Source organism: Delphinus delphis, chromosome 19, assembly GCF_949987515.2.
Source record: "Delphinus delphis chromosome 19, mDelDel1.2, whole genome shotgun sequence".
Lineage (NCBI taxonomy): Eukaryota > Metazoa > Chordata > Mammalia > Artiodactyla > Delphinidae > Delphinus > Delphinus delphis.
The window spans coordinates 13,321,678-13,336,562 of NC_082701.1; the positions used below are offsets into that span (position 1 = coordinate 13,321,678).

The 14,885-nt window shown below is 53.6% G+C and overlaps 1 protein-coding gene across 2 annotated transcripts in view; it reads left to right on the plus strand.

Moving 5' to 3' along the window:
• The window catches only part of TBCD (tubulin folding cofactor D), a 173,888-nt gene that overhangs the window by 158,157 nt on the left and 846 nt on the right, over positions 1-14,885 (plus strand). For both annotated transcript variants that reach the window (XM_059998740.1, XM_059998741.1), the window contains 6 exons: positions 682-803; positions 3,263-3,340; positions 6,238-6,327; positions 6,792-6,879; positions 7,926-8,032; positions 10,281-10,365. In XM_059998740.1, coding sequence (XP_059854723.1) covers positions 682-803; positions 3,263-3,340; positions 6,238-6,327; positions 6,792-6,879; positions 7,926-8,032; positions 10,281-10,365 — 570 coding nt within the window. The remainder of the gene's footprint in view (positions 1-681; positions 804-3,262; positions 3,341-6,237; positions 6,328-6,791; positions 6,880-7,925; positions 8,033-10,280; positions 10,366-14,885) is intronic.

Consider the following 14,885-nt stretch of genomic DNA (forward strand, 5'->3'; position numbering starts at 1 on the left):
TCTGGAAAGTTCTCCACCGTCCTCATTCCCGCCCACAGTCCATCCTCTCCATCTTCACGCTTCTTTTCAAATTACTGCAGTTTCTGCAGTTCTGTGTAGCCTGCTCGTTCCCTCTCACTGTTGCATTTTTTGGTGTTTTGGTAATTGTATCTTCATTACCATTCAGTTTGTTCTGAAATCTGTTTCTCGTGCTTTTCCATCACATGCTCATCTTTGTGACTGCATTTCTCTGTAATAACACAATATCCTCCTACATTCTGTGTCATGTGATCCAGTGTCTGCTGTCAGAGGGAGGCCTGCATCTGCTTTCTTGCTCTGTAGACTCCTTCGTGAGGACTCATCAGTTGGGTGTTGGTTGTGCGATGGTGTTAGCTGTTGACCTGAGGGGAGGTGCCTTTGGTTTTGCTCCCCAGCAGTGGTGGTCGCCCAGATACCGCACCTCTAAGGGGTCCAAATTTAGCAACAGCATGTGAGGGCTTGGGTTGTGCTGGTGCGTCCAGAGCTGCGTTTCCGTTTCGGGTGTCCGCACTGTGGCTGCGCTCATGCCTGGCCCAGACAGGCTCTGAGGGAACCTGACGCTCTGTAGCAGATGTTTTGAGTCTGTCACCGCGGCCAGCCCTGAGGCAGGGGGTGCCAGGAGTGGGGTGGTCTTGTCCCTCTTACAAGAATGCTGTATTACAGGTCAGGTACTCAACACAGGGCCTCTTTGAGTACATGAAGGGGATTCAGAACGACCCGCAAGCCCTGGAGGACTTCACTGGGACCCTTCTGCAGGTCTTTGAGGACAGCCTTCTGAACGACAGGTGAGTGGTGGTGCTGTTCACAGTGGTTTCTCAGATCCCCAGGGTCTCATTTCCCAGCAGGGCTCTGAGGGGAGGTAGGATGGGCCCAGGTGAGGAACATGGGCAAGGGCAGGCAAGGGCATGACCAGAGTCACCTCCCGGGCCCCTCGCAACCTGCACTCTGGGCCGGTTGTGCACGTTGGAAGTAAAGTGACAGGGGCTGTGAGCCAGGAGAGCTCGTGTGGCTCTGGCCTGTGGTGCTCCCTGGTCACGCACACTGACATGTCAGTGCCACTGTTCAGACACGTGGTTCACACACAACCATGGCCATCGAGAAGATGAGATCTCAGCCTGCCAGGATTGGAACGTGACCCGTTTTCTAAATGTTTTTGCTGTGGCATTTTGTTACCTGCTTTTCCAAGAAGATGGAGTGTAGACCCAAAAGCCCTACCTCAGAACTGGGGATGTTTCCTGCACCTTCTGAGAGGGCTGTTCCTGGACTCCGTTCTCAACTGTCCCAGAGCATCTGGGCCCCCGGTTACCACCGCACGGCTGCAGGTCCCCTCATGCAGGCCCTTGTCCTGTCCCTGGGAAGCACAGAGAGCTCTCAGCAAACAAACACTCAGGCCATTGCTCTCTGCTCTTTCCGCGAGCAGCTGTCTGGAGGCGTAGAAGACATCTAACGAAGCACACGTGAAGTGTACAGTCTGAGGAGTTTTGACTCATGTCAGCAACCGTAAAAACAGTCAAGACACTGAGCACATCTGTCACCCACAGTTGCCTCCTGCCCCTTCTAACCCCGCCCCCCAGGGTCCCCCAGCGCCAAGGCAGCCACTGATCTTTCTGTCCCTGTAGCTTAGTTGGCGTTTTCTAGAACGTTAGGAGGGTGGGATCATGCAGTGTGCGCCCTGTTAGCGTCTGGCTTCTCGGATGCAGCGAGTTTCTTTCAGAGTCGCCCTTTTTAGTGCTGAGTTATGTTCTGTTGTGTGGGTACATCACAATTTGTCTGTTTACCTGTGGATAGGCACTGGGGTTGCTTCCAGGTTGAGGCAGCTGCAGGTGAAGCTGTGATGAACATTCATACACAAGCCTTCATGTGGAATTGTCTTTCCTCTGCTCTTGGGTGAATGCTAAGGAGTGGACTGGCTGGGGTCACAGGGCGGGTGAATATTTAAAACTGCCGGACTGTTTTCTGAAGTGGCTGCACCGTTTCCTGCTCACGGCCTCTGAGAGTTCTGGGGGCCCACGTTCTCACCGCGGCCGGCGTGGTCGGTCCTTTTCATTTCAGCCGATCCAAGGGGGTGTGGTTTCTCGTCGTGGCTGTAATTTGAGTTTCCCTCCTGGCTGAGGGTGCCGGGCACCTTCTCGGGCGCTTGCTGGCTGTCTGCACAGCCTCTTCGGTCAGGTATCTGTTCAGATTTTTGCTCATTTTTAAACTGGGTGCTTCTTTTTTACCTTGCTGCCGGGTTTTGAGATTTTCTTACACATACTGGACAGGTCCTTTGTGAGACGTGATTTGCAGATGTTTCCTCCCAGCCTCTAGCTTGTCTTCCACACTCTTAACAGTCTCTCTGTTAAGAACAAATATTTTACATCTTGGTAAACTTGTTTGTACTCTTGTTGTTCTATCGATTGTGTTTTCTGTGTCATATCTAAGAAATTGATGCCTACTTCAAGGCTACAAAGACTTTCTCTTACGTTTTTCTCCTAGAAGTTTCATAGTTTGAGTGTTCCATTCAGACCTCAGGTCCGTTTGGGGTTGGTTTCTGTGTGACGCAAGCTACAGGTCCAGGTCTGTGTCCTGGTTTTGCCTGTGGACGCCCAGTTTCTCCACGTGTGGGAAAGACTGATCTTCCCACTGCGTTGCTTTGGCATCGTTGTCAGAAATTGTGGATGTGCAGCCCAGTTTGGGACTTTTCTCTTCCTTGATGTGTTTGCTTGTCTTCATACCAGGATCACACGGTTTTGATCACTTGAGCTTTGCCACAATAATTATTATTTTTTTAAATATTTATTTAGGCTGTGCCGGGTCTTTAGTTGTGGCCCCGTGGGATCTTCGTTGTGGCGTGCAGACTTCTCAGTTGTGGCATGCAAACTCTTAGTTGTGGCATGCATGCGGGATCTAGTTCCCCGACCAGGGATCGAACCCACCCTCCTGCATTGGGAGTGCGGAATCTTACCCACTGGACCACCAGGGAAGTCCCTGCCACAGTTATTTAAATTGAGCAGTATTGGCCCTCCAGCTTCGTCCTTTCTTCCTGTAGCTGTTTGGGCTCTTCTTCATCCTTTGTGTTTCCATATAAACTTTAGAATTGGCTTGTCATTTTCCGCACACATCCTGCCAGGATTTTGGTTGGGGTTGAGTTGACGGCCCTCCAGGGAGAGCCCTCGTCTCAGCAGCACTGAATTTCCCACGTGCCCAGGTCTTCCCTTCTGCTGGGTTCTGGTACCTGGCGTCTCACACATGTCTTCTCTCCCAGGGTGTCTGTGCCGCTGCTAAAGATGCTGGATCAGATGCTAGCCAACGGCTGCTTCGCCATCTTCACCGCCAAGGAGAAGTGAGTGTTCAGAGAATAGCTGGTGAGATCCAGAAATCCAGCTTCTAGGAGATAGCTTTCTAGTACGTTCAGGGTCAGTTTTTATACACAGTGTAAGTGCCACCAGGAAGCATTGGCTGCTCCCACATGGGGGTGGGGCCCTGCTGCAGCCCTGCTGTCCAGGCGGGAAACAGCAGGTGAGGCGTCCCCTCTGACGGGGGCCTGCAGTCAGGGCAGTTACGGACGGCAGGCCCGACGGTGAACGGGGATCGCAGAGGGCCGTGGTGGTCACGGTGCTGGGATCTGGTGCAGGTGGAGAGCCCACCTCAGACAGGCCGGGTGGGTGTGGACGCAGGGAGTGGGTCTTCCCTCCTCTGCCGTGTTCAGGGCTCCTCAGCTGCTGAGCACAGGTACACCGCAGCCGCTTCATCGGCCTCCCTGTTTGAGGCTCTGCTGCCTTGGTGGTGACAGTCATTGTGTGTCATCTTTCTGTGGGTTCTTCCCCAGTCTGGGGCTGTGTCCTTGCACTGATCAGGGCTTGGGTGAATCCTTGGGGGCCCTCTTCCCTGCAAACCAAAAACTCAGGGTGGCACCAGGTTCTGCCCAGGTCCCCTCCGTGTCCCCTCCGCAGGCAGGAAGCTGGGCAGTTGCAGGCTCACCTCCTTTGCCTCCCAGGCCTCAGTGGTCACCATCCTTTGCAGCCTGCTGTCTAGTGAGTTTTGTTCACTTTTAGTTCTTCCAGGTGGGAGTGAGATCTGGTCCCCGTCGTTACGTCTTTGCTGAGATGCTCAAATGCTCTTTTAACTGAATAACATCACAGGGTTTCCCCTTTAATTTGCTGATGGTACATCACAGCATGTTTCTTATACCTACTGTCAGAGCAACTTGTGCATTCACGGGATACACCCCATGGTTGTGGGGTGTGATCCTTTTATACGTTGTATGACTGTGCTTACTAAATATTCTGTTTCAGATCTTAACCTATTTTCCTGGTTTGAAAATTTCAAAATAAAATGGTAGGAGAAAATAGTACCCCAGGTGTCAGGCTCACCTCCCGCAGCGGGGGGTCATGGGCACTTCAGCTGCTACTGCTGCTGGAGGGGAGTCTCGGGGTCCAGGAAAGGGGGTGCTGCTGTGCAGGAGACATGGGATCCGGGGAGCTGGAGAGAGCAGTGGGCCCCCGTGCATGCTGCCGAACACCACCGGTTGCAGATCAGTGTGGGTGTGAGGGGATGAGGCAGCCAAGGGTGACTGTGGGCTTCCTGGACTGGCCACTGGAAGGGGGCAGTTGTTCTCAGACAGGAAGGCTGGATGGAGTCGGTGTGGACCAGAGAGGCCTGGAGGTCCAGTTGGAAGGCTGTCCTAGCAGGTCAGGCTGCTGTAACAGAAATACCACAGCCCAGGCAGTTAAACACCAGAAACTCATTCCTCCCGATGCTGGAGGCTGAATGTCCGAGATCAGCACAGGGACGCGGTCTCGCTGTGTCTTCCCGTGGCAGAAAGACCACCTCTTGTGTCTCCTCTTTGCAGGGCACTGATCCCACTGTGGGTTCCATGTCATGTTCTAATCGCCTCCCAAGGCCCCACCTCCTAACACTCTCATGTTCCAGATTAGAGCTTCAACGTAGGAATCTCGGGGACACAAACATTCAGTTCATAGCAGAGATGTTTGGTTTAAGATGCTTGTTAGATCTCGTCCAGTGGAGATGGATCTTCCAGGCTGGAACTCGGTGGAATGTCCTCAGAAAATGGGTGGTATGTGGTCCCATGAGGCCACCAGGGGGTCAAGTGTAGACAGAAGCGCTGTGACAGAGCTGTAGGGGTGCCCCATCATTAGGGAGACGGGGAGCAGAGGGGAAGCAGATCTACCAGGAAGAAGGTGAGGCGGAGGGGCAGTCACAGGGGTCGTCGATGATGTGTGCCAAGTGGTCACGTTGGCTGACGACAGGAGTGACCACGGCCTTCAGCGACCTGGTGGTCACTTGGTCCCTGACAGGCATTTCAGTGAGCTGTGGGGAGAAGCCGGTTGGATCAGGGAGGGGTGGGGCTGGCGGGCGGGCCGGCTGGGAGGACAGTGGTGCCACGTGGATGGCAGGTGGCAGGGGTGCCACTGGGGGGCTGGGTCTCCTTTAGCCTGAGAAGACGGGAGAGTCTCCCTGGGACCACTTCTGGTCAGGCGAGCTGCTGTCACAGGCTGACCCTGAAATGGCCACCATGGGCGGCTGCTTTCTGCCTGCCTAGGGCGGGAGGTCTGTCCTGCGCCCTCATGCGGGAGTCTGGTGAGATAAGGCTCTGCCCCCAGCCATATCCCAGGTCACCTGGCCAGTGGACGGGAAGAGGGAGCGTGGGGCCACTCAGACCACTGTACTTCAGCCCTCGTCGTATGGCCAGAATTGGCCTGGGGCTGCGGCTCCGCAGGAGAGGAGCATGTTCATCTCACGGGGACTCATGCTGGTCGTGGCTCCTCGGCCAAGCAGAGCCAGGGAGGACGCCTCCAGTCCCTCCCTGACCCTCCAAGGACCTGGACCTGGAAGTGAGTGAGTGGGGCCTGGCCACGATTCGGTCGTCCTCTTTTGATCTTGGGTTGAGCCTGGCACTGACACGGCACACGTTGGCTGGGCTTGCAGCGGGGCTGAGTTCTGGGTGTTCCTGTTACGTCGAGGCCCCACCAGGGGTCAGCCTGCCCTCCTGTTGAGGGGCCGTGAGGCCGGGGAGGTGCCGCGGGGAAGGTGGTTTGTTGAGTACGCGAGACAGCGGGTGTCTGTCCCTGCTGCACTTGCAAAGGAGCCAGTTACATGCCCTGGTGTTGACGTGCCCTGGTGCATGTCCCCAGGGGCGAGGCTTCTCCTCCTGGGGGTGGCCGCCATCATCAGATGTTCCCTGGAAGCCCACCTCTGGGTCCTGTGCTTTCCTTCCAGCCACCCCTTCTGTGTGAAGCTGCTCGCGCTTTGTAAGGAGGAGATCAAGAAGTCCAAAGATGTCCAGAAACTGAGGTCCAGCATCGCGGTGTGAGTTCCAAGTAACTCACTGAGGCGGTAAAGGGAGGGGCCGGCCCAGCAGCCGAGAGCACGGGGTCGGGGGCATTCTGATGTCAGAGTGAGAGGCGGGTGGCCCTGGTCATGCCGACCGGTGTTCCTGGTGGAGCAGGTGGACCCGGCCACAGCCTACCCACCCTTGGACCAGCCTCCCAGACGGGTGGGCGTCGGGTCAGGGAGTGTTGTCATAGAAAAAGCCCCGATTCCCTGACACTCTGGAGATCTGGATGCCCCCACCTGCGGGGAGAAAGTGGACGTGAACCCAGGGCTGCCTCCCCAGTGGAACAGCCCTGAGGCCTGGGGGTCACCATGGGCAGCACCTGGGGGGCCTCCCATCCCACGCAGACTGGCAGGCCCCCCAGTGAAGTGAAGGTGTGGGGTATCCAGGCAGCAGGCGCGGGCGGGGGTCAGCTCACCAGAGTGCGGGGTCCCCACAGGTTCTGTGGGCTGGTGCAGTTCCCCGGAGACGTGAGGAGGAAGGTCCTCCTGCAGCTCTTCCTCCTGCTCTGCCACCCTTTCCCCGTGGTGAGTGTCTGCAGCTCCAGGCCCCACTCAGGGCCGGCATCCTGGGCTGCACATTGGCGACGGATCGGATGCTTCCTGGTGTTGGCACAAGCGGACCTTGATGGGGGGCGGGTCCTCATCAGGGTGGGCGGGGCATACTGTGCCTGTGGATGCGGCAGCTGCAGTGTGATGGTTGAGCCTGGCCCCTGGGGGCGAAGGGCCTGGGGCCAAATGTGCCCCTGGAGCCCCGGGGAGTGAGCCCAGGCGCCAGGGAAACACCCGACGCTGGCTGGGACCCCTACCCCCTGGGAACCTGGCCGCAGGTGCTCCCAGGTGCCCTGCCACGGGGTGGGTGGGTGGGTGGGGAGTTTCAGCCCATGGGGGTCCTGCAGGCTCTGGCTCAGGGGCTCCTGGAAGGCGCCTACCCCACAGCCCCCACCCCAGGGTCGGGTTTCCCAGGAAGTCTCTTCTTTCCCTTTGGCAGAAGAAATGCTCTTCAGATAACTCAAATGTGACACCTTCTTTAACAGCTAAAGTAACTTTAACTCTCATCTAGCACAGCTGTTTTCAAAGTGGGGTCACTGGACGGCCCTCCCCCCACGATCAGAAATGCAGATTCTCAGGCCTTGACCTGCCAAACCAGGAGCTCTGGGGTTAGGCCTTGGGATTCCAAGAGCACCTGTTCCATGAAATAAGTCCCCCCCCTAGGGACAGCTAGAAAAGAAAGCAGGTGAGAGGACTTCTCTGATAAGGTGCAGGTTTTTAATGAAGGATTTCAGTAAGAATGATGCTCCTCCTGATAAGGGCCTCTGGGGGACCACAGGGGAACGGGGCGCCCCGGGCTGAGCGCATCTCATGGTCACTCATCGGTTGTGGCCACGGTCTCCTGAGCAGCGGTCCAAGGTCAGCTCCTCTTAACTGTCTGCCTGGCGAGCCTTTCCTGTTTTACTTGGACTCTGGGCCCCCGGGAGGTGCCTGGGCCCTGTCCCTGCTTCCGGGCAGAGTCCCGTCAGCTCTGCTCTCTGTCATGGGCCTTCCCCTCCCACCAACTTGCTCTGTCCCTCCAGATCCGGAAGAGCACAGCCAGCCAGGTGTATGAGATGGTGCTGACCTACGATGTGGTGGCCGCGGACATCCTAGATGAGGTCATGGCTGTGCTCAACTGCACGGCCTGGTGAGCATGGGCCCTTGCCCTCTTCCCGAGTGTGGCAGGTGCAGTGCCAAAGTGAGCGGGACGCCCAGAGCCTGTTTGTGGTCTCTCCCAAAACCCTCCAGAGCAAAGAGGGAAGACGGGCTCCAGCCCTCCGCCTCAGCTCTGGGTTTACGAGGAGGCAGTGGTGTCTGTAACCAATCTCTCCTCACCCACGTGTCCGCGTTTCTGTAGCACAGGCTCACTCCTTACACCCAAGAGGGGCTGGGCGGCCAGATGAGGGAGGAGGGGGATCTTCCTGGGGTGTTCAGGCTGGAAGATTTTCAAAGTGAAATTATTTTTTCCCAAATACAATTTTTGTAAGTGAAAAGGTGGGTTGTTCTGAGCACTGATTGGTTAGACGCTGGCTTCCTATTTCTCTGTGGTCGCTTTTCTGTTGATCACGTCACGGCTCTGGGTGCCGGTGGGCGCTGGTGCACCTGTTTCTGCGGTTTATTGGGGTTGAAGTCACTCGAGAATGGCAGCTCCTGCTCCCTGAACTGTGGTGTCAGAAATGCAGGGGAGTGTGTGGCGTGGCAGGCAGTTTCTCCCTCCTCAGGGACACGCCACGTGTGTCAGTTGTGGCCCCCAAGGAGCGGAAGGGTGTTGAGTGGCTGCAGCAGGAGCCCCCAGGCCCAGACTCGCTGCAGAGGAGAGCCGTCCACTCGCCTTTGTTCACTCTTGGTGGAAAAGGCCACATGTGGACACATTGAAAAATCAGACAGACGGAGCGAACCAGGAAGAATAAGGTGTCCTCCCTCCCACCCCAGACACCCACTTCCCTCCCAGACAGCCAGGGTCAGCCCTTGCTCCAGGTCGGGTCTCCAGGTTCGTTTTAGGCACAGTTTCCTGCCATCTCTGTTGGCTCCTCAACTCTGAGCTTGGGCGGCAGGTTTGAAAGAGGGGTGTTGAATGGGGGTGGAGGGGGCTGATGGGGAAGCAGGGGAAGGGGTAGCCCGTGAGCACGCGTCCAGCGGGCAACACCGAATGATGACAAACACGGGAGTGACGCTTGTCCCATTCCAGGCACTGTACACACTCACGTGCACACACACTCACAAACGTGCATATGCACATTCAGGCGCTCGCACATGCCCCTACAGGGTGACCACTCAGCCCCGTTTTGGACACAGGACCAAAGTTCAGAGGTTATTTAGGCAGGGGCCTGCTCAGGCACCAGTGATGAGGGTCCCCCAGGACTGGGTTCCGTCACTGGGGTCAGTGCATTCTGCTTACGCGGGAAAGGATGTACGTAACCTACTCACATGCACTACCCTCAGAACAGTGATGTTCCTACAAGGGTTGAGCTCCGCACAGACCTCACATTGATGCAGCTTCCGTTCCTGGCCTGATGGCCCAGCTCCCCTGCTCGGACGTGAGCCACTGTGGCCTGAAGGACAGAAAAGGGCCTCTGGTTTTAGGGCTGTGTTAAGGTTTTCTAGGGAGATACTTGGCCTCGAGCAGGAGGGCATTCTGGTGAACATCTTGTGGGCGCCTCAGAGAAAATTCCAGAGCAGAAAACGTGGCCTCAGGAAATGTGGATGCCTCCGCTCTGTGAGCAGCTGGGACGGGACACATTTTTCTGTTACGTTGTCAGCTTTAAAAGCACGGAGGCACGTTCTGCATCACACTCTAGGACAGGGAAGGGAGCATGACATGAAACCACCAACACCCAGTGGGTCCCACAGTTCCCCTGAGTTCCCCACGCCTGCCTTTCTCCTCTCACAGTTCAGGGCGGGGTTAACCTTCCAGAGGATTTAAAGATAACTCATTTTTTCTTATTATAAAAGAAAAACATGCCCAGTTTTCTTTATGGTATTGCTGAATTTAATTTTTGTTTTTAATGAAAGTTATAAGTAAACGGCTTTCAAAGTCAAATAAAACTTAAAACCCATGGGATAAAATCTGTGCCGCTGTCTTAGCATTTCCTGTCACCCGCCCCTGGGTTGGGCTGTTTGGGGGCCGAGTGCCCCTCATGGGGCTCCCTGTTTTGTGGGGCTCGTTCTCTGCAGTTTCCCAAGAAAGGGCTCAGGAGCAAAGCCTTGTGCAGGTGTCCTGCCCGAGCTAGGCTCGCCGGGGTGTACGTCCTTTTTCCCTGATTCCTACCTAATCTAAGGTGCCTTGGGTTTTCTGCACACCCGGTAGGAAGTGTAGTGAGAGTTTACAGATCTTGGCAGGTTTAACTGCAGGACTGTTCCTGCAGCTGATGCTGCTCCCCTCTTCTCCTCCCCAGGGATGCAGAGCTCCCGGTCGTGAGAGCCCAGCGGAACCGCCTGTGTGACCTCCTGGGCGTGCCCAGACCTCAGCTCGTCCCCAAGGTAACCACCTGTCCCCTCAGGCCACATGGGGGACATGGGGCCCCTTCTTTTTCTTTTTTTTATAATTTAAAATAGACGCTATTTTAAAATATTTTTCTAGCTTTTTCAATATTTATTAATCAATAGAATTTTCAATATAACATCTAAAGTGTTTACTAATCATTATCCAAACAGTAGACCAAACTGAGTATTTAAGTACTCCCACATCCTAGCTGCTATAAGTTTTTAAAAAAATTTTTTAATTTAATTTTTTAAATTGAAGTATAGTTGATTTACAGTGTTGTACCAATCTATGCTGTACAGCAAAGTTACTCAATTATACAGACATTCTTCTTTTCATATTCTTTTCCATTATGGTTTATCACAGGATATTGATTATAGTTCCCTGTGCTATACAGTAGGACCTTGTTGTTTATCCATCCTGTATATAATAGTTTGCATCTCTAATCCCAACGTCCCAGTTCTTCCCTCTCCCTTCCCACCCCACAACCACAAGACTGTTCTCTATGTCCGTGAGTCTGTTTCTGTTTTGTAGATAGGTTCATTTGTGCCATATTTTAGAGTCCACATATAAGTGATATCATATGGTATATTTTCCTCTTCGACTTACTTCACTTGGTATGATAATCTCTAGTTGCATCCATGTTGCTGCAGATAGCATTATTTCGTTCTTTTTATGGCTGAGTAATATTCCATTGTATATAAACCATATCCTCTTTACCCATTCGTCTGTCACTGGACATTTAGGTTGTCTCCGTGTCTTGGCTATTGTGAACAGTGCTGCTCTGAACACAGGGGTGCATGTATCTTTTTGAATTATAGTTTTGTCTGGGTATGTGCCCAGGAGTGGGATTGCTGGATCATATGGTAATTCTATTTTTAGTTTTCTGAGGAACCTCCACACTGTTTTCTATAGTGGCTGCACCAACTTACATTCCCACCAACAGTGTAAAAGGGTTCCCTTTTCTCCACACCCTCTCCAGCATTTGTTATTTGTAGACTTTTTAATGAAGGCCATTCTGACTGGTGTGAGGTGGTACCTCATTGTAGGTTTGATTTGCATTTCTCTAATAATTAGTGATGTTGAGCATTTTTTCATGTGCCTACTGGCCATCTGTATGTCTTCTTTGGAGAAATGTCTATTAAGATTTTCTGCCCATTTTTTGATTGGGTTTTTTGTTGTTGAGTTGTATGAGCTGTTTGTATTTTGGAGATTAAGCCCTTGTCTGTTGCATAGGTTGTCTTTTCAGTTTTTTTTTATGGTTTCCTTTGCTGCGCAAAAGCTTGTAATTTGATTAGGTACCATTTGTTTATTTATTTTTTTTATTTGTTGCCTTGGGAGACTGACCTAAGAAAACATTGGTACAATTTATGTCAGAGAATGTTTTGCCTATCCTCTCTTCTAGGAGTTTTACGGTGTCGTGTCTTATGTTTAAGTCTTTAAACCATTCTGAGTTTGTTTTTGTGTATGGTGTGAGGGTGTGCTCCAACTTCACTGATTTCCCCAGGGCCCCTTCTTTGTGAGGCCTCCAAATGCAGCTCCAACAAGCTCCTTCCTTGAATTCCAGGGTCTAGAACATTCCAGGCCGTGCTGCCTGCCTCGCTTTCCATGTCACGGTCCACATAGGGCTTTCAGGACCCCAGGGAGGCGGCCCTGGCAGGGCCGTGGGACGGGAGCAGAGCTGAGGCCTCCACTCTCCTCTCCCACCTGCCCCCAACCTCACCCTGCAAGCCAGACCGTGTGCCCATTGCCAGCTTCTCCCCGTGGGCTGAGCCTGGGGGCACCCCAAGCGATGGGGCAGTGTTTCTGCTGCTGCTCCCGCTTGCCCTGTCCCCCGCCCCGCCCCCGCCAGCACGCTCTCTCCGGCCAGGCACATCTCACGTGTGTCCTGTGGAGCACAGCACCCAGGACCAGTCCTCTGCCGAGCACCCTGGCCTCTCTCACCCTCAGAGCAGCATAGCAGCCTTCCGCCGTGTCGGTTGCCCCCAGGACACCCATCCCACTTGGGACTTTGTCACCTCCAGGGCCGCCCAGGGCCGGCTGGTGTCTGCTGAAGTTGCCGTCCTCCACGGCAAGTGTGGTGTGTGCGTTGTAGCTGTGGTTTTCTGAGATCGAGGGCCACAAGCTGTTCTTGCAGGTTGTGGGAGACTTGAGACTTTCTGTGTTTTGTGTGTTCTTGGCAGAGAATCAGAATTCGGTCTGTCGTCAGTCTGTGGGTCCTGCAGGAGCTGGAGTGGGTCGCAGCAACACGGACTGTGGTCCTGGCGAGTGGGCGTGCCCTCCTCCTGTTCCCATCAGCTGTGTCCCTCTGGCCTTGGGTTTGAACCCTGGCTCTGGAGAGGCTGTTTCAGAGCTTCCTGTTGAGGAAGGACATCCGGGCAGAAGTGCATGGTGGTTGTAGTGCGTGGTTCTAGGTCTCTACGCACCCAGGTGCCTGCCCGGAACACCCCCCGTGAGCCTCAGGCTGCGGGGGTCACCGGTTCCCATTTCCGGTGGACTCACCTGGCAGAGGACTCACGGTGGGAAATGCTGACAAGCAGATTCCAAAGTGACGGGTGCTCCCTGGCAACGTGTGTGCTTAGCGCCACTGTGGCAGCTCCAGGATGTAGGCCCCCTGGTTTCCCTGGTGACGGGAGTGTGACCACCTTTTCTGAGATCTGAGCCATTCGGACATTGTCTTTTGTCACGTGTCAGATCTTTCATGTTCTTTCCGGGTTGTCCATCTTTTTATACTTTGTCTTCAGGGACCTTGTTCTGGACGCACGTCCTGCCAATGTCCTCTCCTCCAGGGATGGCCTTCTTGTCCTTAGACCTAACGTGGTCCTGTTTGGGGTATCTTGATCTCCTCCAGGGTTGACATTCTCTGTTTTTTTCTAAAAGCTTTACTGTTTTACCTTTTACGTTTGGACTCACGATCTAGCTGACCCAAGCTCCCTTCTCGCTACGTCGTGTTGTCAGGCCACACATGTGGCTCTGCTCTTGGACTGTCTGTCCTCTGGGTCTCTCTGTCCATCCCTGAGCCAGCGCAGCCTGTCCTACAGATTCAGATGTAGGTCTCAGTCCTAGAGATGCAGGGTTTAGGTCTCACAGTGGGTCACAGTGCCTCAATCCTGTGGTCCTTTTTTCTCCATGATTGTCTTCTCTTCCTGGCCATTGGGTTCCCACCCCACCTGTAGAATCAACTTGTCAGTTTGTGCTTCAGGAGTTGGCCGAGGTTGCCTGCAGCCTGAAGGTCGATTTGGTGAGAAGTCATGTCTCTGCTCTGAGTCTTCTGACCATGAACATGGTGTGTCCATGCATGGACCCCCTCAGTGTTTTATGGTTTTTGGAGCAGAGATGTTGCACATCTTTCTGTAATTGTCCCACAGTTCTTGGATATTCTTTTTTTTTTTTTTCATTTTTGTTTCTCTTTGCCTTTCAGTTTGGGAAGTTTCTGTTGACCTGTCTTCAAGTTCACTGATTGTTTCCTTGGCCACATCTGGTCTTAGGACAAGCCCGTCCGAGGCATCCGTTTCAGTTACAGTGTTTGTGGTCTCCAGCGCTTCCACCGCTGCTTACATTGTCTGTCCCTGCGTGGTGCCACTTTGTCCACTAGGGTCCTTGGCGTATTAATCACAGCTGTTTCAAATTCCTGGTCTGATAGTTCCAACGTCTCTGCCATTTCTGAGTCTGGTTCTTACATTTGCACTGTCTCTTCAGACTGCTTTTTCTTGCCTCTTGTTGTATTTTGTACTTTTTTGTTGAAGGCAGCCTTGTTGGGGGAACAGGAGCTAAGTAACCAGAGCACAGGGTGTTTGCTGCAGCAGCAGGTCCCGGGCAGAGCCCCTCCCGGTTCTTGTTCTCATCCTCAGGGAAACCACAGGAGGGGCTGAAGTCCCTTTGTCTCGTGTTAATAGAGCCACAGCGCAGTTTCTGATCAGTGTTTATGTAGTTTATCTTTTTTAATCATTTCACTTTCAATTTCTGTGTTCCTACGTTTAAATGTGTTTCTTATGAACAGTAGATAGGCGTCATCTCTTTTTAATCCAGTTTAACCGTTTTTGGTAATTGGAGTGTTTTGTCCACTTACATTTAATGTGTGAGTTTGGATTTGCTGGGTTCGTTTGCCATCTTTCCATTTTCTGTTCAACCCTGTTTGTTTCTTTGCTCCTTTCTTGTCTTTGTTTGGATTGGTTAACGACTTTTTTTTTTTTGCGGTACGCGGGCCTCTCACTGTTGTGGCCTCTCCCGTTGCGGAGCACAGGCTCCGGACGCGCAGACTCAGCAGCCATGGCTCACGGGCCCAGCCGCTCCATGGCATGCGGGATCTTCCCGGACCGAGGCACGAACCCGCGTCCACTGCATCGGCAGCCGGACCCTCAACCACTGTGCCACCAGGGAAGCCCGGTTAACGACATTTTTACCATTTCACTTCCCCTTCTGTTAACTTCTTGCAGTTTTCCTGTTGTTTGTTAGTGACTGCCCATCAGGACAGCATTCCTTCCCCACGTACGGCAGTCAGGATGGGCGGCACCGGGCG